The 25678-nt window shown below is 34.5% G+C and overlaps 1 protein-coding gene across 3 annotated transcripts in view; it reads left to right on the top strand.

The window, feature by feature from the left end:
* LOC150081860 (calpain-9-like) overlaps positions 1–25678 on the top strand; it is a 152380-nt gene that overhangs the window by 117432 nt on the left and 9270 nt on the right. For all 3 annotated transcript variants that reach the window (XM_090379769.1, XM_090379770.1, XM_090379768.1), the window contains exons 9-13: positions 519–688; positions 7017–7222; positions 12259–12331; positions 17751–17786; positions 18481–18538. In XM_090379769.1, coding sequence (XP_090235895.1) covers positions 519–688; positions 7017–7222; positions 12259–12331; positions 17751–17786; positions 18481–18538 — 543 coding nt within the window. The remainder of the gene's footprint in view (positions 1–518; positions 689–7016; positions 7223–12258; positions 12332–17750; positions 17787–18480; positions 18539–25678) is intronic.

A 25678-nucleotide genomic window follows, 5' to 3' on the forward strand; every position in this document is an offset into this window, starting at 1 on the left:
GAACAAAACCGTTGGATCGCTCCTGATTAAATTCATAAACAAGCTGAACTGTATAGAGATGTTGCTCAAACCTGACAACTAGACCAATGTTCATCCACTAAACTTGACCAACTAAGCCGGAACAGCCAACACTATCCGTGCATGTCATTTCGAAAGTACACAACTGGATGAATTATATGTGAATTATAATTTAATTCTTTCGGAGAGTAAACATTGAATGACACTTCGCTGTTCAACACTGTGAGGTCCCAAAAATGGCTACCATTTCGAAGTCAATGTTAGCATTAATATTACCAGTTCATATTTTATGAAGTGCATTATCATCATGTTTTTTTTTTTTTTTTTTTGAAATAGGCTAAGGCATGCAGTAACAAGGGTAATCGGTAATAAATACAATATATTCAGGGAGTAAACAGAAGAAGCTGAAATTCACTTGATTTACTGATTCCTCGTGCAAACAAACAGTAGCGCTTTCGCCATTAATTTATAATACATATTATTATATCCTATTTTCATAGAAACAACAGCTATGAATCCCCAGTTCAGAATCCACATCCCGAAAAATGGAACTAAAAAATGTCACGTGGTAGTGTCACTGGTTCAGTACTACTTCTTAGCGTCTACAAACATAGCCAAAGAAAATGGGAAGAAACTTCCACTGCTACCTGTTGGATTTGCTGTCTTTGAGGTAACACGGACAGATAGAGCCCTAAGTATTTAAACAGATAAAAAAAATTTAACATTTGATATAATAATCAGAGTAAGGAGAAAAACAATAGACTGCTCAAATTCATGAACCAGTTCCACCCAATCCATGCTATTACTATGGAATAAGTGAGAAGGGGAACTTTGAGTGACTTTGAGCCGCCTACTATTTTTCTCTTTACTATCAGTAACTAATCATTAACGAAGCATTTCAGTGTTGTATCATTATCATATTGACTTTTTTTCCTTATAGGATTTTTTCTACCCGTGAAGGGTACTGGTAGAAAGTGCATAGAGTTACTGGTTATGTCTGGTTGTATATATTAATATTACTAATAATTATAATATTATTATCGTTACTATTAGTCAGGGAACTCTGTGACCATCCTACAGTGCGCAGCTTTCTCGAGTTCGATGTAAGTGTTCCTGGAACTCCAGAATTAACTCCAGAATAACTCCATTATTATTATTATTATTATTATTATTATTATTATCCACATTAGTCAATCACTAGTACTGCTAGTGGGACAGGAGTGTATATAAAATAGGTAAAACATACAGGTTTATATAAATTCTCAGTTATTTAAAATATTAATGATATTAAATACATTGAAAGAGAAATATATTTAGGGAGTGATACACAAAAATAATTTCTTCAGAAATTCTCATTACTATTTGAATTATAGCATTAGGACTCAAAAACATTTAATTTATAATTCATTCATAGATAGAAATTGTTTATATTTGCAGTATATTATTGTATATTACATATGAGAGCTTGAAGAACAGGGTTGATGCCTTAGAAGAATAAAAGAGGGGATCTATCCAGCACTCAGCTGTCCATACCGCTAGAGCCCATACTCGAGTATCATTACACAACGCAACGACACCTATTGATTAACATCTATTGAAATGTTAGATAGTTCACATCTTAAAAGATAACTATCTAATAGTTATCATCTTTTAAGGGCACAAAAGATGACACTCTTGTATACCTTGGTACTAATGATACTAAGAACAGGAGATCTGAGGATTTACTTAAAAAGCACATGACAATGTTGAAAGAAAGTCGCGAGCTTGCAATTCTGTCCACAGACGATAGGAGAGAGAACACGATGAGAGTTTTGCTAATCAATCCAGTCCTGGAAAAACTGTACAAAGCTCATGGGAGTTTTTAAAGGTATATTATATTCCGGCTGTTTTTAGCCGATCTCTGGTGAAGAGGGTAGAGCTTCCCCTCCCACAGTCGGTCATTCTGGGTGTTTTCAGCATGCACAAATCAGCCAATTAAGGCACTCACACACTTGTAGTCATAAATACAATAGTGTAATATGGCGAAAGATTCTGATGCACTGATTTAACATACAACAATTAAAACAATGAGCACTAAAAGAAAGTTGCCCTCGTGGGTAGCACGGTTGGTAAAATGCTGTCCTCCTCACACTGGATGAAAAAGATCTTAGTTCGAATCTCGCCAATGACGCGAGGAAATTTTTAAGGGCCTTTTTCGCAACGTGGTCTCAGGCGAGGATAGTATGGTTTTTTTCTTCCTGAAATTCGGAGTGTTCGTCTACAAAACAGCAGATTTACCAAAAATTGTTATTTACACAAAAGTTGACAAAAAATGTAGTTTTACAAAATAAAAAAGGGGCATTATGCTACTTCAGTAAGAGGAAGCAATAATTGTTGTTAGTGTTAAATAGATGCCAACATTGTGGACATCCACTTAAAACTAACAATATTGCTGTTGGTATTACGCAGGCATTGCAGTGTTCACCAAGAGTCAGCCAGTCGATGCATAGATTGAGGAACGTTGCAGACTGAAGTGAAGTTATTTTAAATTCGCCACAACGGTTCCTGTGTTGTAGCAACTTCACCAGTGTATCTACGAATGAATTATAAACCAAATTTTTTAGATGTTTTCAGAGAAAAGAATCGAGGGAATTCAGGTCTGGTGAGTGACTTGGCTAGGATAACAGTCCCTACCTTCCTGTCTATCGTCTGTGATGAGCAACCTCAGGGAAATTTCTGGCGAGGCGACTGAAACGGACTCGGGCACCATTATGTATGAACCACATATTTCACCGAATATCCAACGGAGCAGTGTCCAATTACTCTGAAAAAATGTGCTCCAAAAATGAGGGTACATACCGCTATTGACTCTATGGGTTCGTATGAGCTTATCAAACGCTCTCCAATAATATATCAAACATTTTCAACAGAAATGAGAAGTGTTCAGGGAAGCTAAGCTTGTTGTACCAAATAAAAGATATTATTCAAGTTAGACCTAAATGGATATCAAATATTCACTTAGATCTAAAATGCTTTGGGTAAACTAGTCTGCAATCAAGTCACTAAGATAGTTAGGCAAGCTACTGCAGAATACAAGACGCCTTTAGCTAAGAATCTAAGAAAAGTAGCAGAGAAATCATTGCTTGTATTAACACTATAAGAAAGGGATGAACCACATTGGTCTAATAGATATGAATGGCATAATTACTGATGATCCTATTCAAGTTACTGACAAACAGTAAATATTTTATATCTACATTCAAGCATGAAGAAGTTTTCTTAGGGATGGGATCAGAAGTATATCAAATTCTAACTGGAAGCTAAATGATTTTATATCTGAGATAAAAGTGGAAGAAAATTGTTGAAGCTAAAAGAAAATACATCCGTCACCTGGTGCTGACGAAGCAGCAATAGCAGTAAACAAATATACAATATAGCTTTGATTGTAATAGTACTGGCACAAAGAAAACAAGGAGAAAAAGTGATAAATTATTATTATTATTATTGGCAATAAAGTGCAAGGAAGTCTGAGGCTTATGAGAGACAGAGAGAGAGAGAGAGTTACAGACCTCTAACCGTGACGTCTGTCCCAGAGAAAATAAGAGTCAGTTATTAAAAAAAAAGCGCACGATAATCTTGACAGGAATAGTTATATGGCAATCACAGCATATATTTTTTAAAGGGAAATCTTGTCTGACAACGTGATCAGCAACCAGGATGTAGTCACAAATGAACTGGATTTAAAAAAATAATTTGACGTCATATGTTTATGTTTCAGTAAAGTATCTGATACTGTTCCACAAGAAACAACGCTATACAAATTTGGGTAGTGTGGCATTAAGTGCGAGTTACTGCTATAGATAAAGGGATTTCTAAATGGTAGCAGACGGTGGATGGTTATAAACGAGTACTGCACTTCTTCTACTTATGCTATTAGTGAAGTCCCTCGGGTTTCAGTGCTGGAGACTCATTGTTTCAATATTTATTAACGGTATTGACGAAGGCACATCAAGTTTAATGTCTAAGTTTACTGACGATACAAAATGGCAGGACAGTTAGTGAGAGAAATCAAGCCATACCACTGCAACGCGACTTTAAAAACATGCAGACGGGCTAAGTAATAGTTGCGGTTTAACATTGTTGACTGCAAAGTACTACACATGGGTAGCAGTAATTCCAGAATAACATAATTAGGTGTTATTCTTAAGTTGTGTACTTAAGTTGTGTAGAACGAAATAGATATATGGGTAATTGTACATATAGTCCAACATGAAATTTTACCAGCAGTACTGAGAAGCTGCTGAGGCACTTCATGGGATTCAGTCAACGATATGCAGGAAATTGGCAAGAATGGGGGGTTGGTTGTTGTAGAGTTTTAGCAGCATCAGCAACTTAGGCTATATTGCACCGTATATAATGTCTGTAAATTGCGCGTTTTCTGTGGTCGATTTGCTGTTTGCTGGACGAAAAACCAGAGTTTCTGGCAGAAAAAAACACCCTACCCACGCTTGCGACCGATTAACTCAGTCACGTTGTGAAAACGCCCATTAAATACCTCGCGTCACTGATGGGATTCTAACTCAGGTCTTTCCCACACTGTATGGGTAGAATAGTGATGATAGCAACCGTGCTATCCAAAGGGCAAGGAGACGATTATCCTTTTCTATAAGGCAACTTTGACCGCAACTTGAGTATTAAATAAAAGTCTCTTAAAAAACGACCATAGAGAAACAGCAACAAGTTAGTGCCATCAAGGGCACTCTTGCGGTTAGTGATTGCAGCATCTGTAAACCAGGCATCTCCAAGGATACCAGATTAAGCTATTTAAGGGTTTAAGTGGTTTAAATAAGGTATATGCTGATGATATCCTTGCTCTTTCTCACACGACACACATGAAGGACCATAAACTGAAGAAAAACGGTTGAAGGACAGAGGTGAGAAAATTTACTTTCAGATAGAGAGTAGCTGATCATAAATTTATTCAAACTACCCAGTTCCAAGTGGTATTGTAGAATTGGGTATTGTGAATAAATTTAAGGAGGGATTAGACAAATTCTTATAAAGATGAGATGAACAGATGATGTTGGTGCTTTTAATTTTTGGCTGATACTGTATAAGCTTGCAGCATTTACGATTATCAATACTAATACTAGTCCTAACGTTGACAGAACACTGTTGTTGATGTCTAGATTGTATTATACTAAAATTTTCCACTGACTAGTTCGTTAATGAAGCATTTTCGTATCCATTTTTATATAAAATTTTTTGTTGTTTTCGTCCTGATAACACACCCTCCAATTTACTGCACTTATTTAAGAGATGCTTTGTATATATAATTTCATATTTCGTACAGGAATACTACAGGGAACAAATTCACATGCCTACGCGGAACAAATTCATAAGCCTACGTGTAACAAATTCACGTGGAACAAAATCATAGGCCTCTATTCTCTGATCTCCAGAAAATCCATGAGGAAAAGATGAGGAAGTACACGAACATAAGGCACGAGAGGAGATCAAAGGATGTGGCATACACAACAAATAACCAACATCCCGATCATCGTGTCAACCACCGGTATGGTACCAAAGACCCTACATAACAGCCTAGCGGCAATAGGTCTCTCAGAGAATGCATACAACGAACTCCAGAAAGTCGCAATCCTGTAAGATAGTCAGAGAGTTCCTCGAACAACAGTAACCCTAGAGATATCAACCACCCTGCGTACTTGATAGCAGTAACCATCACGGGGTTAACCCTCAAATTGGGGAGAAATAATATAATAATAATTTATTGTATTTATTGGAATATTTCACAAATGCATGTAGGAAGGTTAGAGAACTCTTTAGAAAGGCACTTATTAATTGTAAAAAAGAGTCCCCCTAAACCTTTTGTGTAACCGACCTGAGTTTTCGCAAAGTAGCATCGCCTGATTCCGATTGTTTGCCATCGTACATACAGTATCTTTAAATATCAGCAAACTTTAACAGCTTTCCCTGTACAGTATATCCTCATTAACAGAGAAAAATCAGAAATAGGTGACCAAGCACAGAATCCTGGGGGATCACACTTCTACATCAGTCCATTCTGAAGGATGCTCACTGATTATTAATTTGTCTAGCCTGTGATCCAGTTAAAAATACTGCATCCTGTCCTAAGGTCAAAGAAAAAGATATCGATCACAGGAGAGATGTCACATTTATATAAAGACAAACATAAAACAAAATTAACAGGTCATAAATTCCTAATGTTAATTGTACCGGTTCATCCGTAGATACTTTTAGATCCACATTTTTAATTAACGTTAAATGTACTGTACACTGTATTACTGTAATGCTATTCATGATTTGTCTTATTTTTCTGTATCTGGACAAAATAGTGAAGTGAAGAGAAATTCACGTGAAAAAGGACTTAACACATTCCAGAAAAAAAAAAAATCTAACGTTTCACACAAGAGCTTTAGCATATAAGATTCTTGAACACAACATTTTCACACAAGATTCTTAAAGACGATAATCTGCAACTTTATGTTATAACGTGTATATGTGACTTTCATTATGTGATAATGTAAGAGATATCAACAAAGCTTATCGTTCCCTTGCTTTATAAAATTATTAAGGAATTTTCTCGTTTTGTTTTCGCTTACGAAGAGAGAAAATGCCATCGAGAATAAAAGTGGAAAATTTTATCAAATATTTGCAATTTTGTTCCCATCAATGATAAACTATATCTTGTATCAACAATAATAAAATGTTATTCTACAAGAATACAAAGGACATAGGGACAGGATGACATGGTATGCAAGGATAGTGGAAGTAAATGACGTTATACGCAGATACAATGGGCAACGTGATCAGAAGATATGCAAATACAATGAGCAAAGCGACAAGATGACAAGCAAATACAATGGTGATTCCTTAACAAAACACTCCTCAGTAAATTTTTCATCCTTGTTTTTTATCGCTGTGTTTACTTTCACTGTTTACCAGAATGACTTAATTTATATCTGCTATGCTTTCAGGTTCCCTCAAACATGCCTCGGCTAACAACCCAATTTGTTAATAACCACCAACCTGTCGATATCACCTTACATCCACCCGCCAGGGAGACTGTCACATTCTTCACGCTGTCGCCCGGAGATTACGTGATCATGCCATTTACAAACGAAGCAAATTGCGAAACCAGATTCCTCTTAAGAATTTTGACGGATGAGCAGAGCAGTATCTGGTGAGTTTTTTTGCAGGTTTTAGAATTTCTATGAAAATGTGTGTGTTCAAATAGTTCCTTCTAGTCATTCTTTCTAGCCATTTTATTGATTGCTATACACATGATTTTATGTAATTCTGCGCATATAACTACAGCCATTGGAATTCTTTGCTAATGTGGGAACAATGGGTACAGAAAATGAATTATCGGAACCTGTCAAAAACTGGCAGACAGCGCTGCCAAAGTTCTATGGGCTGCATAGAACTCTATCAATTATTTTACATCAGTTAAAATATTTTAACAATTAAGCATATTTAATTGTGAGGTCAGTGAGGACGTGGAAACTGCTTTCATTTAGCAATATCAGGGACAAAATCCAAATATGAGTACTTCTGTTCTGTTTAATACCAGTGATGTAATTGTTTTTAAAGTGCTAGAAAATGATCACAAACCTGACTTCGTAACAAAAATCGCTATAAAACGTTAACAGGCATTGGTATTCATTAAAGACAAGACTGTTAGCATTAAAATTAGCAATAAAGGTGTTAATGATACTACTTTGAAGACTGACGTTGGAGAAAGGAATTTAAAAAAAATCGATTTCCCGAATTAATCAATCTCAATCCAATTCATATTGCTGGAATAAACTTAACTGGAATAAAATTAACGGCTAATAAAAAATTAGTATCCATTTCTGACTGTAAAGTCTCTTTATCGCCTTAGTCTCTAAGGCCTGACGTAGCCCAGTGGTCAGGAGCGAGAGTGCATAGCACACGTTCCTTGAGTGGACCGCGGTTCAGGCCCGTGACTACTAAATACGATAAATATTTGTATTGACGATTTATTGGAAACTCTACTGACTTGGTTGTCGTGCCGGAGTATAAACAGAATATTTATTTATTATTATTATCAGACTGAAAACTTGAACGAAAATCATTAGGAAGAGAGAGAAATACGGCACTTTTACAATTTTAAACTCACTCCTCATCTTTTTAATTAGATTCATGCTTTTCGACCGTTTTCCAGTTGCGGAACCCCTTTTGAAAAACCAACACACACACACACACACACAGTATATATTATTTCAATAAAGCTCTTTATCCATAAACGGCAAATTATAACAAAGATCATATCTCAAATACATTTGTACAACGCATACCTGCTTCACCCCACTAGTCAATTCAGTTCAGTTTATACTACGTTTTCCCAAATGTCAGACGTTTGGAAAAACATAACGTTTCTAATCACTATAGGGCTAGAAAAATCATCTTGTTCGGAGACTGCATATTTGTAAATAGTTATCCCACTGGGCATATGTTGATTGTTATGCTGTAGAAAGGATATATCAGTCCTTGCCCAGTGGATAACATTATAAGTTAGAATTGATATTACACAGTTTAGGTAATTAATCACATAACGTTTTATTTCTTTCTTAATCCTTTCTACATTTGCCTTTAATCTGCTAATCACATTATAGCGTCTTTATCTATTCAAATATCACTTTTATAATTAACATTAGTATTTTAAAAATTAACCGTAAATAACATATACATGTACTAATTTAATAATCGCATGGAGTCCTATTCTATACAAAATTTGCCATTCATCAAACAAATACATTAATTTAGAGTAGTGAACGCTAACGCTTAGATTTAATCATTAAAATAATTACAATAACTATCAGACTAATGCAGGGTAGCAAATGGCCAGGTGCCACCACTGAAACCCTTATAAATCCAGCGGTAGACTCGAAATCCTCCCTTTATGTCACTACAATATAATTGTAGTGAATTTTATGCTGATACATACCCGTTGGGCTTGGGTTCCAATCCCAGGTACTGTTAAATACCAAGCATAGGTTAAAATTAACATTCGGTCGCAAATTTTCCACAATTTATTTTGGCTATGGCTATGTTAAAAATGAAAAGATGAAAATAAATTATATAAAAGAAGTAAAACTGTTATTCGGACTGCAGAAACGGATATGCATGACATTCTTTTTGCATGACATTCTTTTTCTGAATGAATGTTCAGAGCCCTACCTCGTCAGGGCTCTGAACATTCATTCAGAGCCCTGGCGAGGTAGCGGAGGGATAGCCACGTGGATGAATGAATTTTCTAATTACCCCGCTTTTATCCCCCCTTTCTATTCTATTTCTCCTCTCTTCTTTCTTTTTCCTTTACTTTTCCCTGTTATATTATTTTTCTCTTTTATTTTCGTTATATTTGTTAAATTACTATAGTTAGTTATTTAAGATATAAGTTTATATGGAATTAGTGTTTAATTCTTATAAACCTGGGCGAACTAGTTGCCGCTAACACTCTAAATTGTTAGTCAGCACTATTTGGCCAAAATGCCTGAAATGCAATGATGTTATATATGCACCTACAACTCATACAGGGATCCTAAATTACACAGAACCTTGTACCAAAAAAAAAACTAATTTAAAAATGTGCGTATAATGTTTACTTGTTAAATATAGCATAGCATTAAAGCCAGACATTAGCACAAACTTAAAAAAATCAAATAACAAAACAACTAAGGTTAATTCTTTGTAATAATAATAATAATAATATATCGAATAAATACATGTACAAATCAAATAAAAAATCAGTAAATATATATTTGTAGGCCAGATTCCTAATAAATAATTAATGAATTATTTCATTTTAATAAATAAATTAGAATGATGATTAAAGAAAAATAAAAATAATGTCAGCAGCATGGCAAGACAGAAGAGAGAAAATAGTCAAAATTAAACATAACGATCAAACCAACAGGGAGGGAAGAGAATGGTAACAAGAGTAAAAATATTGCAGCAGAAACATGGTGGTGATTTTTCCACATAAATTTGGACTTAGTGCCCGTCAGAGTGGGAGCCGTTAAAATTTTATTTTAACGGCTTAAATATTGATTATTATTTTATTATCTTTGCATTTAGATTTTCTAAATTATATTGGAGAGTTTCTGCTGCAATATTTTTATTCTTGTTACTTTTCTCTTCCCTCCCCTCCCTGTTGGTTTGATCGTTATGTTTAATTTTGACTATTTTCGCTCTTCTGTCTTGTCATGCTGGCATTATTTTTATTTTTTTAATCATTATTCTAATTTATTTTAATATTTCAAGCATCGTGTAGAGGAATATGCTTTTTGCTGCCTCTGATGTTTGCTTTACCTTTTTATATTTTATTATTAAAGATTCAGTTTTCAACTATTTCAAACATTATTTTCGACTGTTTCAAACATTATTCAATAAATATATATATATATATATATTGAACAAAACCATTTTTTAAGTAAATTAAATATGCTTTTATATTTGCACAAAAAACACTTTATACAACTACAGAATGAGGCATGCTTATAAAAAAGTAAGCAAAATCATCGTCTTTTGGATAATGAACATATTCATTTCACTAATTTTTCTATTCAGTATTTTACATTTTCTCATATCCTCCCTTATAATTCACCCATCATGCCATTTAACTACGTCATTACTCCTAACGACATGGAGTGCAAAAATCTGTATTCTGTAAATAATAAATAAAAACACCAGTTTCAGTAATTCTAATCAATAAGAATACTACTATTCAACCACAACTGGCGAACGGCTAGTTCTCATATTCTCAGACGTGGCCGAGAAAGGTTGAATTAATAGCATAGAATCATCTTACCTGTTTGTTTCTCCCCGACATTAGTTTATTCTCAGAAACGCAGCACTTTAATCCTTGGCACATACTGTTTTCTTCAGAGATTTTCAGTTTACAAACACATTTCGCAAGAAAAACATTTAGCGTGGACTGCAGCGGCACTAATATCTCGCTATCTATGTACATACGGTTTGAAAACTAAATTCATGTTACGGATTATACATACTTTTCTCTTCTACTTAATCAAATGCAAGCAGAAATGCATTCTGTATATTCTAATGAATAGTCGACTTTCATGACAGAGATTTTGGAATTTTACTTTATACTAAAATACATGATAATTCCATAATGACACCGTACTCTCACAAACAATTCACTCCGTCGGCTGCTTTTGGAATTACCGCCCTCTAATGTTAAAAAATTAACAACTGGAAAATAAAACAAAACTTTTTGAATTTAAAATTACAGAAATTAGACATTTTTCGCTTAATAAATTAACTTAGCCAAACAAGCAGAAAATATATTCTGTATTTATATTTTAGAAGTGGTAATCGATTACCCTGCCAGAGATTTGAAAAGTTTACTTTATATTAAAATGAATTATTATAGCATTCGAACACATCGGTTACAAGCGTAAACAAGCATTCTCTGCTTGCCAATGCCCTCTAATGTTAAAAAATTGAAATATCATAAATATTAAACACATTTTTGCTCTTTAAATCAGAAGTTCTTTAATTTTGCTTAATGTCAAAATAAAAATTAAGAAGCAAGCCAAAATAAAAAGAAATTTTGGAGTTCAAAAATGAAATGAGACGAAATCAGAATAACTTCCCTCAGAGATCGAAATTTTATGTTGTGAAATAACATGAAGGCAAGAAAAAAGTAAACTGAAATCGATGGTTTATTTCTACATTTTTTCGAGAAAGCACCTTTAGTTATTATTATCTGAAACAGAGTACAGATATTCAGAACTAAGTTCATGAGCTTTTTATAACAGATGTAATGAATTATCTTCCTAAATACAGAATCTGCGAAACTGGTATAAATAATCCATCATCATTTAAAATAAATCTTGAATTTGTAAAATTTGTAACATTAGTTTCAATTTCGATTTCAGAGATTATGGAAAAATTATTTCATGAAGTTGAATTTGTGACTCCTTAAATAATTTTTAATGGACATTTATAGAATAATTAAATGCTCCTCTAATTCAAATTTTAATTGATTAATTAAAATGAATTAAATTTTTAATTTTACATATTACTTAGTTAATAGGAATGATTATTCATTGGAGGAATATTTATAGATTCATTAAATTGTTCAACCATGAGGATTCTGGTAGCTTTATCATCTTCGCCATTCTTGTATTAGCTTGTTTAGATTTACTGATTTGTCTCCACCTTTAGGGAAGTAAATGAAGATAATGTAATCTGCAGGGATCTTACCTATACCTACGCCGCAGAGGCTCTCACAGCACAGGTATGTAAAAGCAAATGTGCTCAATATATATGAGGTGTGGCAATAACGTTCCTGATTAGTGCAATAAAAAGAACACAAAGTGAAGGAGTTCAAAAAAATATTTAGAACTCCTTCACCACCTGATTGAATGCACTTATTTCACAGTTCTAAAAGTTTATGAAAGCTTCAGCGAATGTGCTCAAAGAGCTGATGTTCAGTTCGGTGGTTGCGTTTTTCTTTACGTCCTCAACATCCTGAAATCTCTTTCCTTTGAGGGCGGTTTCCACTTCGGGAAAGGGGAAAAACCTGCTGGTGCTAGATTGAGAGAGTCCGATGGATGGTTGATCTGTACAATGCTATGTTTCGTCATGTTTCTTTATAGTATTCAAACACTAGTATGACTTAACGTTTGACATTTCATACCTTTCTGCTGCAGATTTTCCCTGTTTGAAGCAAAATTTGATATTCGTTCGTTGCTCCATTGAAAAATCGTGACACGGAACGTTAACGCAACAAATGAAACTGATTGTTACTTGCAACGTGTCGCCCTACTGGGCAGTCTCTTTACCACTAACTACTGGACAGTCTCTTTACCACTAACTACCGGACAGTCTCTTTACCACTATCGACTGGAGAAAGTTTGAACTACAACATGCCACTTCCATTTATTTCATATTCATCTAACGTGACCCCAACGGTACCGGTCCGAGAACTTTATTGCCTCGCCGCGTTGTACACAGCGTTTCAATTAAAAGGCTTTGCAGTTTAGCTCGCTTATTTTTAGGTCTAGGCAATTTTTCGTTTGGACCTTTAAGTTATATCTCGTATGAAATTTTAAATTTAATGTTGACATTGGACTACGCCAGTGTTTCTCAAAGGGTGTGCCGCGTCACATTAGTGTGCCACAAAATTTTCCAAGTGTGCCGCGAAATCTTAAAAAAAAACTAGCGTCGTTTTTATTTTAACATCATTGTCCGAATATTTTATTTTGGTTGTAAGAATTGTTTGCATAACACAAATATAATATAAGTATAAATAAAAAAATTGTTAATATTATTTTTCGTTCTATTTATTTAATTTAGAAATTTCTTCTTCTATGACTACGTAGGTGTGCCGCGAAATTTTTCTTCTTTGGAAAATGTTCCACGAGAGTAAAAAGATTGAGAAACACTGGACTACGCATTACTCTTTTGATTTTTACCATTTCTAAGCTTAAACTTGCTAGATTACCTGCATTTTTCTAATAGGAAGGTTATTCGCCGTCCTTGGTTTTGTCTGCAAATATCATCAGTGTACTTCCGAAACGAACGTAAACTAATTTTATTTGAAGAAAAAATAATAATAAACGTTGTATGTGATGTAAACGCCGGAACTTTTTGATACATGCGTTTAGCTGTACAGAGTAGCTGCCTAGTCTTGTCTTTTTTTTTTTTTTAATTGAAATAAAATGGTTTAAAAGTATACTTCTGAAACATTCATTTCAGAAGGATAGTGATGACATTTTTATTTACTTGAACGAAGAACAAGTTTTCTTGGACGAAGATCCCAGGACGAAGAACAACTTTTCCATTGAGAAAAATCAGACAAAGTATTATGCGAAATGTGATATTTGACTAGCATTGAAAAATTATCGAATGTTGCTGAGTAAAACGCTAACTTATGCCATACAAGACGGGAGGCGCTGCTTTTTTTTTTTTTTTTTTGTAAATTTTACGTGGTCGTTAATTAGCATATTTCGGGATGGAATTCATAAATTGACACAAAAAATGCATTGTCCATTTTAAACTCTAGAGATCCTGTATGGGCTACTATAAGTGGCTAGAAGGAACACAAAGTCCTGTGATTATATAATGTGCTTAGGGTCTAACGGCACTAGTGTTTTCCCCCATCTCCGAGTAGCATACATTGTCGTGTGATACAGAAAACTGTAGTGGCCAGAGATTTAAAAGTGTATGGATATTGTAGAGTGTAATGTTTTGTATCGTTGTTCATCTGGCCTTTTAACCGTTGGGTCCCTAGTGGAGCCCACCGTTTGCCACACTACGCCCCGTGGAAGCAGATCAGGTACCCAGTAATTTTTTTATAGTACTCTGGCAGGGGCTGCCACCTAGTTTCCTGAGATTTCAGTGGTTAGGACCTAAAAAAAAAAAAAAAAAGGAAATATTAGAACTGGGTTTGGCCAAAAGGAATATGGATACTTAAGTTATGTGATTGCATAATGGGTGGATGTGTATAAGAATAACTATAAGTTGATCTATGGGCTGTAGTGTGCCGAAGAATCGGAAGGGGGAGGGGAGAGGCTCGCGTGAGCTCCTGCCTAAAAATATAATAAACTTTAACAGATTATTTTAATCTCCTAATGACCCTTAACTGAAATGCTTCAAGCGAACTCCTTATATGCAGTTACTATTAGCATAGTTAATGTCCACGATATGTCATGGATGCAATATATTAAATATCAGATATCAACATATAAAATTGATCAATTTTAACCGTTCCCAAGAGCATAGCAAAACTGCGAACTAAAGTTTACATCTCCGACCAGCTTCATTAAAATAAATTTTTCCATTTTCCGAGATTACTAGAAGTAAATAACTATAAATTTTCACTACTTAATTTATTAATAATATACAAAATTAATTGTTTCAATTCGCCGCATATACCTCACAACATAATATTCATTCATGTTCACTGTACTACCCCTTGTTTATTTCCTCTTGGATTTTAATAAAAATAGAATAATGGAAATTAATAACATAAAAGAACTCTTCAAAAATAGTAACTGTTCAGGTGGATGTGTTTATTATATATATATTTTATATATATATATATATATATATATATATATATATATATATATATTATATATATATATTTATATTTATATTATTATATATATTTATTATATATATTTATATAATAATATATATATATATATATATATATATATATATATATATATATATATATATATATATATATATATATATATATATATATATATATTATATAGTTATATATATATTATTATATATATATTATTATATATATATTTGTATATGCAAGTTTATTCCTTTTTTTATTGCAAAAGCAAAAGTTATGATACATCAATGTATTTCTTCTCTATACTGCATGTTTGCTATGGTCGCCTTGTCCCTACTTCAGTGGACCCCCATAAAAGGATATTGGTTTTGTCATTCATGAAGAGGTTTTAGTAGAATTCCGCCGGAGACTGGAGAAATTTCTAAAGTTCTTTTCAATCGGGGTTGTAATAAGCAGAACTCAAGCCCTTGATGGTAGCCAGTGCTTATACTCACCGTTCTCCTATACTGGGTGAAAAAGAAAGCGTTGGAATCAGAGTGAAGCAAGGAATCTCCATGGGCCGTTATCACAACGTGGTCAAGTTAGTCAGTCTCAGGGGAAAAGTGTAGAAATATAAATAATCCTAAAAAAGTATAAATAACCCATTAAGAATCAAGTTTAACATTCGTATGGGCCACGAGATCCAAGGAAACTAGGCTTTTGCTACTTCAATCAGAATTACATTCTTTAAGAACATGAGTACAAATTATTATATTAGGGCCACCCGTAATCTCTTACCCATACATGTATTATGACTATAAATTGCGTGTGTTTGCTGGTCGATTTACCTGTTTTGCTGGACGAAAAAACTCCCGTTTCTGGGAAAGAAACCTTGCTATCTATGCCTGAGATCGACTAATTCAGCCACTGAGTGAAAAAAGCCCACTAAAGTTCCTCGCGTCATCGACGGGATTCGAACCCTTTTCCACCCGGTGTGGGGAGGACGGTGACGATACCACTGTGCTACCGCGCAGACAGAACACGAGTACAAATAATAACAGACCTTGGCAACAGCCAAGCACCCATTTAGACAAACAACAGTTATTTCAAGAACATAAAGCAAGGAGAACTATACGCAAGAGAATTTATAAAATAATTGGTTGTTAATTGATTAATTAATTTCTTTATTCATTATGCACATCACAATATATAGGTCGAACCACAGATATTTATAAATATCTGGTGGCTGGTTAGTTATTTACAAATAAGATACTGTATGAAAAATTCGAAGCACAAGATACTATTCTGAGCAATGATCCAGTCTAAAATTCGATCGAAGTAAACAGGTCACATCGACAGACTAGTAAAGATTTTCCTTGCTATATAAAGTGGAAAAAGTTTGAGTTACTGGTAAAATCCTAGCTCGATTCCAGGCTGACTAAAAGATAGGAGATAGAATGTATTCATAAATCGTCAGGGGACGCAACACCAATCCTTGAGGGAACAAGGTTTGGTGTTGGGTCTCCTGTTTTTAACTTCATAAATGATATTGATAATGGTATCTAAAGAAAGCTGTAAAGGTTTTCTGATGATTTGAAGGCGAGAAGTTTGGTTAATAGTTCTTGCCAACCCATGATGCTTCAAAATGACTTGAATTGGATGCATATATGATCCGAAAAATGGAAATTGAAGCAATCAATTCCCATTTTTCGTTTTTCCAAATACTTCTGAATTCTGCATTTAGAGAACAGAAATTCTGGAGCTGCATATAAACTTGGCGGGGGGGATGAATCTAAAAGTCGCCGGGTAAAGCGAAAAAGACTTAGGTTAAAGATTTAGTCTAACATTAAATTTTCTATGCACCGTGAATAAGTTGCTAGGTCGGCACATAGTGACCTGTCCATGATTTAATGGACCTTTGCTAGTAGGGAAAAGGTCATTATTATCCTTCTGCACAAGTTGATGGTTAGATCGCATTTGGGGTATTATATTCGTCCCTGGAGACCGTACCTAAAAAAAGACATAGAACTTCAGGAGAAAGTTTAAAGAAGGGTGAACTAGATTAAATGGTACAGACTGCAGTGGACTGCAATGGACTTAAATGGACGCTTAAATGGTGCGGATTGCAAAGTTTGACAACTAGACATCTGGTGGGGGGAACAACTGATTGAAGTGTACAAAGCGCTGAGGGGGGTAAAAAGCGCTGAAAGGGGGTTGTGTAAAATGAATTGGGAAGGTCTATTTTGACTCGTACGTGAGACAAAAAACAAAAGGACACGAAAAGAAAATGTCAGAGAATAATAGATGACTGGATCTCACGGGCAGCGGATTGTTGAATTTTGGAATAAGTTGCCGCTAAACTTCGCAGAGGCGCTATTATTATTATTATTATTATTATTATTTTTAATTTTTATTATTATTATTTTTTTGCTTTGTTTTTATTGATACAGAAAAAGTCCACTTCCTTACATAATTTGGCCTTACTGATACTAATAATAATATTTATTGTTTCCTTATTATTGAATTAATTTCAACACAACTGCATTTCTTCTTATTATTGAATTAATTTCAACACAACTACATTTCTTCTTATTATTGATATCATATTATTGATTGTTTTTTTATTTGTTTTCCATAGGATGCATTTCCCGTCATCTCAAAAATTATGCAAAAGGTAAGACGAAATCGCTTCAGATATTTTAGGTAAAAATAATAATAAGGGCAGAAATTAAATTTGATTCCTTCGGCCATAGCCGAGGGGTCAGGAGTGGGAGTGCAGTAGCACACCCTCTTTGACTATACCGGGGCTCAAGCACATACTGGATCAGAGTGGCAGATTATGGTCCATTGTCCTCCTCACTGCAAGATGGAGACCTCCTCAACGATTCATGTTGAGGAGGTCTCCATCATGCAGTGGATCGATAATGCCTGCAGTTAATTTTTTTTTTGCAGTCACCTTTGTTAAATTAATATTTTGTTATAGTTTAATAAAAAGTTCTAAAGAAATTTTATTTGAGACGTTTACAATTACTGACCGGAAACGAGGGAAGGACTAAAATTAATGCATGTTTAGTCTAATTTACTCTACATCTTTAATAATTAATACTCTGTTTATTCTAATATAGCATTAATATCTCTAATTAACACCCTGTTTACTTTATACAGGGCGGATTTTATTTCCCCCCTTAAAATTTGGTATTATTGACTTCAAAAATTAATTTATCTTACCTGACACTAATAAAAAAATATTGTTTATTTAAAATAATTATACATTAAAGGAACAAATTATAATCACCTAACTGCTAGAATGTTTGCAGCAACGTTTGAAATTGGCGCAATATAATACAATTTTTATATATTTTCTCTAGCTACCCTTGGAAATTGATGCTTGTATTCTGCAGAAAATCTTAAGGGCCTGTTGGAGACGTAAGTGTTCTTTTATTATTACATACTGCTAGTGTAGCACACAACTTGATCTTAATCATTAATTAAATATACCGAGGCATTTTTCTCTGCTCATTAATGTAACGAGCGGAGAAAAATTTATTAGAATGAAAGAAAATATGATGTTTAGTTCTGACAGATATTTAAAGATTGGTTCTCTTTATTTTGTACTCTAGAATATTTTCCATATTTATACATCGATTTACAGAAGTTTTAATTAGTTTCTTCTAATTTTATACCATTTTAAGCACTTCACTGCAGATATTAAATTGCGTTTTAATATCCATAGTAAAAAGAACATTAGCCATTGACACGAAAAATTTTACAATCCGTTCCGCAAGGAAGGGGGAGTTATAATAATTCAGTTCTAATTAATTACAAGATCGCAGGAAATCGTAATCATAAAGGCTATAGATCTGAAGAAGCAATATCCTCCAACATTTGTAGACCGAATGATCAACAGAACTCTCAACAATAGCTACAACCCCCTCTGAAGAATGAAAAAATCAACGAACCAGCTCATCATACTACACATTCCATGAATCAGCATCATTATAGCAAAAGCAGTAAAAAAAATCATAACATAACTACTGTATATTCTATGCTGGAACCCAATCCCTAAAACAGAAGCCTTCCAAGGATCAACATTAACCATCCAATCCAGAGGTCCGATGTACTGTATATAGTTGTACTATATACAGTTGTACTATATACAGTACTATAATCCTGCAACTCACCCTACATCAGCGAATCATATAGTAGATCAAAGAAAAGAATACAGGGACACAAGAAAGACACCCAACGTGGCAGATTCTACAAATCCGAAATAGTCGCCCACCCCCTTTCCTACAGAGTATCTTGGGGCTTGACAAACACTTTAGTACTTTCGGTAGAGGAAGCCTATTTTATACAATGTTAAGGAAGCCTATTTTATACAATGTTTCAGAAGCTCAGCAATAAACAAGAAACAAGGAGCCACCTTTCACAGCGCCTATTATAATCTATTCCAAGCGTGGAAAAGATCGCAAGAAAAAGAACCGCAACCTCGTCACCAGCACACCAGGAGGTAAACCCCGAGTAATAATATATATATATATACTCGAGCCCAAAACCATCTCATATAAAAACCTTCCCACTAGCTACACCAAAATCAACTTTATTTATATATAAATCCTCTCTCAGCCCTCTATACCAAGCTTTTCCAGCTTGGTATAGGAGAGTAACTCTAAAGATTCCAGATAAATTATATGAATGAATGAATTGATTAACGAATTAAATACTTATGATACACTAATTGTCTTTGTAAAATGTTGTAATTATTGTAAATTGGATAGTGTATATTATATAGTATAAAAATTGTAATTAAGACTGAATAATGTTGAATGTTATCAAATTACTCATAGAAGAATTATTCTGAAACCAAGCAACTGTAACGCCATCGGTAACTTCTACAACTTTAATTGTTTATTTAAGATAATTAGATTATTAATAGAATTTCGTAGATCTTTCTACAAAATTGTATCTCAAACCAATGTTCTAATCCCACACGCCTGAAAATGAGAAACAGTGAGTTCCCGAAACATAGCTAGAATTGTTTAAGTGTTTGGCATTGAGGTGTTTCAATCATTCAAACTATAGCATTCCAATAATAAATTACTTAAATCTTCACGTGATATAATATCTAGTAGTTTCAATTAATTAATTAATTATCTCATGAGGAATAATTCGGCTAACTACACAGAAACTTCAGTCTAGATGCACTACATATACATTATATTTATAAACCTGGTTATTAGTAAATAAATAAGAGGAGTATACCTCAATATAGTACGTGGAACACTTCCGTATGATACCCTCCAGAAATTAAAACGGAAAAAACGAAAAAATCGACAACTTACCGGTACATTAAAGTAAAATATAAATAATTAAATAATTAAAGTAAAATATAAATAATTAAATAATCAATTTAACACAATTCAAAATCAATTCAAAACAATTAAAATTCAAATTAACGCAATTAAAAGAATCTAACGAAAATATTCAAAACGATTTTCCTTCCTGAAGCTGACAATGCTTTTCGACCGACTGTCGTGATCACAGGAATGAAAATTACCGAATCAGGCTAAACCTGCAACTTAAATAGTGATTATATGTCTTCGCGCATGCGCGTAAAAGTCCACGCATCGGAGATCAAATATGGCCGCCGAACATTAACAGAATTCTCGTGTAATTTAATTTCAACGGTTTCTGCAATTAATAGTCGCGTATAATTACGTTGAACGTTAAGTATTTTGGCCTCGTTAAATAAAAAAGTATGTTTTTCGTTAATGGCATGAAAGGCTAATTCTGACGCTGCTGAACGAGAAGCACGAACTGAGGCTTCGTGTTGATTTACACGAATATTAAGAGAAAACCGCGTCGAACCCTGGTAAGACGAGTCGCAATCACCGCAAGAAATGTTGTATACTAGATCATTAATTTGTGTTGCGAACGCGGAAAGAACCGAGCGATTGTTCAGTATAGTGTGTAACTTTCGTATAGGCCTAGCTATAATTTTAAATTCGGTATCTTTAAAGAATCTGTTAAGCTGTTTGTGCCACTGTTCAACATATGGGACAGAAATAAAGTATTTTTTGATATTACTATTGTTGATTGGTGTAGTATTTTTTATCCTATCCTTAGCTTGTACCCTAATTCGATTTATTGTGTTAATGGGATAACCCCTGTTCAAGAATCTGCTAGTTAATATTTGTATTTCTGAGTCCAAAGCAGAATCCGTCGTTGAATATTTATAGGCATTTAGAAATTGATTAAAGATAATCGATCTTTTGTAGGTGAACGGGTGGTAGCTATTATAATGTAGAAGCATACCGGTGTTTGTGGGTTTTCGATAGATGCTAAATTGTATTTTGTTCGAGTCCCGGGTAAGCGTGAAATTTAGAAAGTTTAATGACTTTGTATCCGTATCTTCCCTTTCCAATGTAAATTTGAGTCTAGAATGAATATTATTAAACGAATGTAAAATGTCTTGGATAGTACTACTATCAGTAATAACTAGAACATCGTCTAAATACCTCCCATAGTATGTGATACGGGGACGAAAAGGTGTCAAATGTATCTGCTCAATCGTTGAGAGATAGATCTCTGACATTAAGCCACTCAGGCTCAAACCCATTGGTAATCCAAAAATTTGTTTGTACACCGTGTCTCGAAAGGTGATGTAGTTAGCCTCAACTTTTTATTTTGGCCTCGTTTTATTTAACGAGGCCAAAATACTTAACGTTCAACGTAATTATACGCGACTATTAATTGCAGAAACCGTTGAAATTAAATTACACGAGAATTCTCTTAATGTTCGGCGGCCATATTTGATCTCCGATGCGTGGACTTTTACGCGCATGCGCGAAGACATATAATCACTATTTAAGTTGCAGGTTTAGCCTGATTCGGTAATTTTCATTCCTGTGATCACGACAGTCGGTCGAAAAGCATTGTCAGCTTCAGGAAGGAAAATCGTTTTGAATATTTTCGTTAGATTCTTTTAATCGCGTTAATTTGAATTTTAATTGTTTTGAATTGATTTTGAATTGTGTTAAATTGATTATTTAATTATTTATATTTTACTTTAATTATTTAATTATTTATATTTTACTTTAATGTACCGGTAAGTTGCCGATTTTTTCGTTTTTTCCGTTTTAATTTCTGGAGGGTATCATACGGAAGTGTTCCACATACTATATAGAGGTATACTCCTCTTATTTATTTACTAATATTATTATCAACGTAGAACATATTACAGCTCTGATTCATACTATCTAAACCTGGTATGTACAAAGACTTTTTGCATTAAAGAGATTAATCCGCAGCAGACATTTTGGTTCATTTTAGCCATGGAGAGCTCTTCCGTCAGCATTCATTCTTCGTATTATTAAATCTCATTGGAATTAATTCAACGAGGTGTGCGCATTGCAGCCTGTATTCTTTGAGTGTCAGCTCGTCCTGAAACACTGCTGATGCACATTCAGTATACGAGTACGGTGTGCGCACTGACAGCTAGTCTTGAATACTTCTGGCTTTCTTGGATAATTCTTTAGAACCTTCGATAACAAGATAAAATCTTCCGAGGTCTTGTCAAAACAGGTGGTCTCCGTAGTCGACGTTTCAACTTTTGTGTGACCAACCACCTTTCACGCGAGTATGAATTTACCCCTGAAATTTTTCAGAATGCTAAGTTCCATCTTATAGCAACACACCAAGTAAAACAAACCACATTTAAATCGGCTCAGACTGTTTCCTTGTAGCATGGATTTTAAATGGCACCTCAAGCTTTTATAGCTTCATTCATACCTCTATGATACCGCACAGCTCCTAAAATATTTGCACAATCAAAAATTAAATTAAAATTGAATTAAATTAAATGATTACTGAAAAGACTGGTTTTATTAAAGTTATGTGAAAAATCACTTAAATTCCGATTATAAAACATGCTGCTTTAAATTGACAACAACTCTCATGATGTAACCCTTCTCTAACTGCTCCCGAACAACTTTGGCTGAAAGTAACAAGAAGCCTGAACCATCTAAATGCAGAACAACTCCTGTTTCAACTTTTTGGTCTGGAAAGTTGTTCGGTTGTGCACGCGGTCTACTCTAAAATCTATCCTGAAGAAAGCTGAGGTTTCATTGCAGGCTCGCTCCACATACTGGTTCCACATCCTTTAAGGAACGAATTGCCAATAAAATTGGAGTGCGCGCGCAAGTTAGAAAGATGAATACGAGGCATCATTTGCAAGCATCGTTTTTCCTGTGAATCACATCACCTTCAGGAGATACTATATCCCTGTATTCACCCATATGGCTCTAAGATAAAGCAGTTTCTCCCTAGCAGATCAGATACACTGAAGATGCACATCTAGCAATGATTCAGTATTTTAAGAGTATCTGAAATAAATTTGCATGCCCTCCAAACCCAGCTATTTAATGATGAATTTTCAATCATATGTCTAATGGCGACACTGACTTGCTGAACAAATTTACGACTAATCATTTTGTTAGTAATAACAGCATAAACACAAAAAGGTGGTGGGTCGACTTTTTAAAGGTGGATCTTTAAAAAGTATTGAGATTTGAAGGGCTCGACTTTGAGGTGATCTGTGCAGAACTTCAATTTCAAAACTGAGAAATACAAATATGTCTTATCTACTTCCCGCTGGATCATACCCCAGATAGGAATTTTTTTATCGACGGGACTCGAACATAGGTCTTTTCCATCCGGTGTGGGGGAACGGAGATTCTACCAACTGTGCTACCCACGAGGGCTCACACCCCAGATACTAGGATGGAATTCCATATGTGGATATCACGGAAGTTGCAACCAGCTTTTCCAACTTTCATAATGGGTGATTTTAACATGCCTCTTACAAGGCAAAAAAACAGCAAAGGCTGACTTAAGACGCTCTTTCTGCGTCTTTGGATTAGAACAACAACGCACTAATCCTACAAAGACAAATCAGATGTTGGAACTTCTATACCATAACTCCCTACGGTTGGAAAGATCAATGCCTAATTTTGCTTTTTCTTCCGACCATACTTAAATTGCTTTTAAATGTCCTGTGAAGTTCGAAAGTACCGAAACAAATGCTGTGACCTCGAGGAAACTTTTTACCCTTAAATACACGAATTTCGAAAAAATTCTCAAACTTTTAAGACCTTATAATTGGGAAGACTTTTTTAAACTTCCACTTGAAGAAGCAGTTAACTAACCCTCCGCCAATCTCTTAAGATTTGCTGACCTGAATGCGTCTGAAGTAATGCGCATTTCTCCCAGAACTAACTACTGGGTTTCTTCTGAGTTGAAAAGTGCCTTCCTGAAAAGGCAAAAACATTCCGAAAATGGAAAAGAACAGGGACCGACCAAGACCGCATTGGTTTCAAGACAGGGAGAGCCAATTTTCTAAAATTGAAAAGAGCTATGCACTATAAGTTAGTTTACAACCACTTGAAAGAAAATAAGCGGACATGCTGTAAGAATGTGGAGCAGTGCAATATGAGTCAATTCACGTTTAATGCATAGGCTGAATTAAACTTCAGACGACTTGAAGATAAAAGCAATATAAGCAATTTGAATATTAAGAAAACTACAAGACCAAACTTTGCAACTATTCACATTTCTAAAGAATCAACAATAAAGGTAGTCAACAAACTTCCTAATAAAGGATTGGCCACGATGGATTTCCCTGTTTCATATTAAAAAATGATAGTGTTTGTATTAGTGATATCCTCCACTACATAATGAAATTCTAAATACTGGCTCCACGCCTTTAATCTTGAAATCCTGTTAAGCCAAACTAGTTCCAAAATTCAAACCCCCAAAATGTTTGAAGGATTATAGACCAGTCTCGATTAGGTGCTCGCTTCTAAAAGTTTTTCAAAAAGCGATCCATCCAAGAATTGTTGATCACTGTTTCAGCCATCTTCTTCTTCCAGTCACATTGTTCCCTAAGGAGCTGTTGTGGCCATCAAGAAAATCCTCCAACTGCATCGGTCATATGCTATACGAGCGGCATCGCAAAATATCCAAAATATCACGCCCAAAAGTTCCTATCATTCCACCTAGTTGTAGGTCTTCCTTTAACATCAATTTTTGGAGTTAGTTTTGTTATGGTCTCTGTGGCATCAGATAATATGATGGTACGCCATTGCCTCTGTGGCATCAGATTGTACGCCATTGCCTGCCATATGGCCGATTTTGAAAGGGGCCGGCTTTAATCATAGGAAGAGTCATCATGCATCCCACGAGATGCTCTTGAAGAGGGAAGGTGACTACAGAAAAGTCCCACTTAGTGCCCCCCGATATTATTTTTTTTAATCTTCAGTGAGGTGGCGCATTATCACTCTTCCTCTCTCAATCTCCAGCTAATAATGTCCAATATATTAATGATTTTGAATTTTCTTAAACACATTTTAATGGTGGTTTGTACAGGCTTAGTCCCAATGAATAAATTTTAAATTATAGATAGATAAAACGTTAAGTATTTACGCTATGCTGCAACATAGGCAAACAATCATCTGACTGATAGAACTAAGAACGTTTCAACTGTCAAATAAACGCATGTCTATAAGT

This window comes from Mastigoproctus giganteus, chromosome 8 (assembly GCF_048544385.1).
Source record: "Mastigoproctus giganteus isolate SK-2022 chromosome 8, ASM4854438v1, whole genome shotgun sequence".
Taxonomy (NCBI): Eukaryota; Metazoa; Arthropoda; class Arachnida; order Uropygi; family Thelyphonidae; genus Mastigoproctus; species Mastigoproctus giganteus.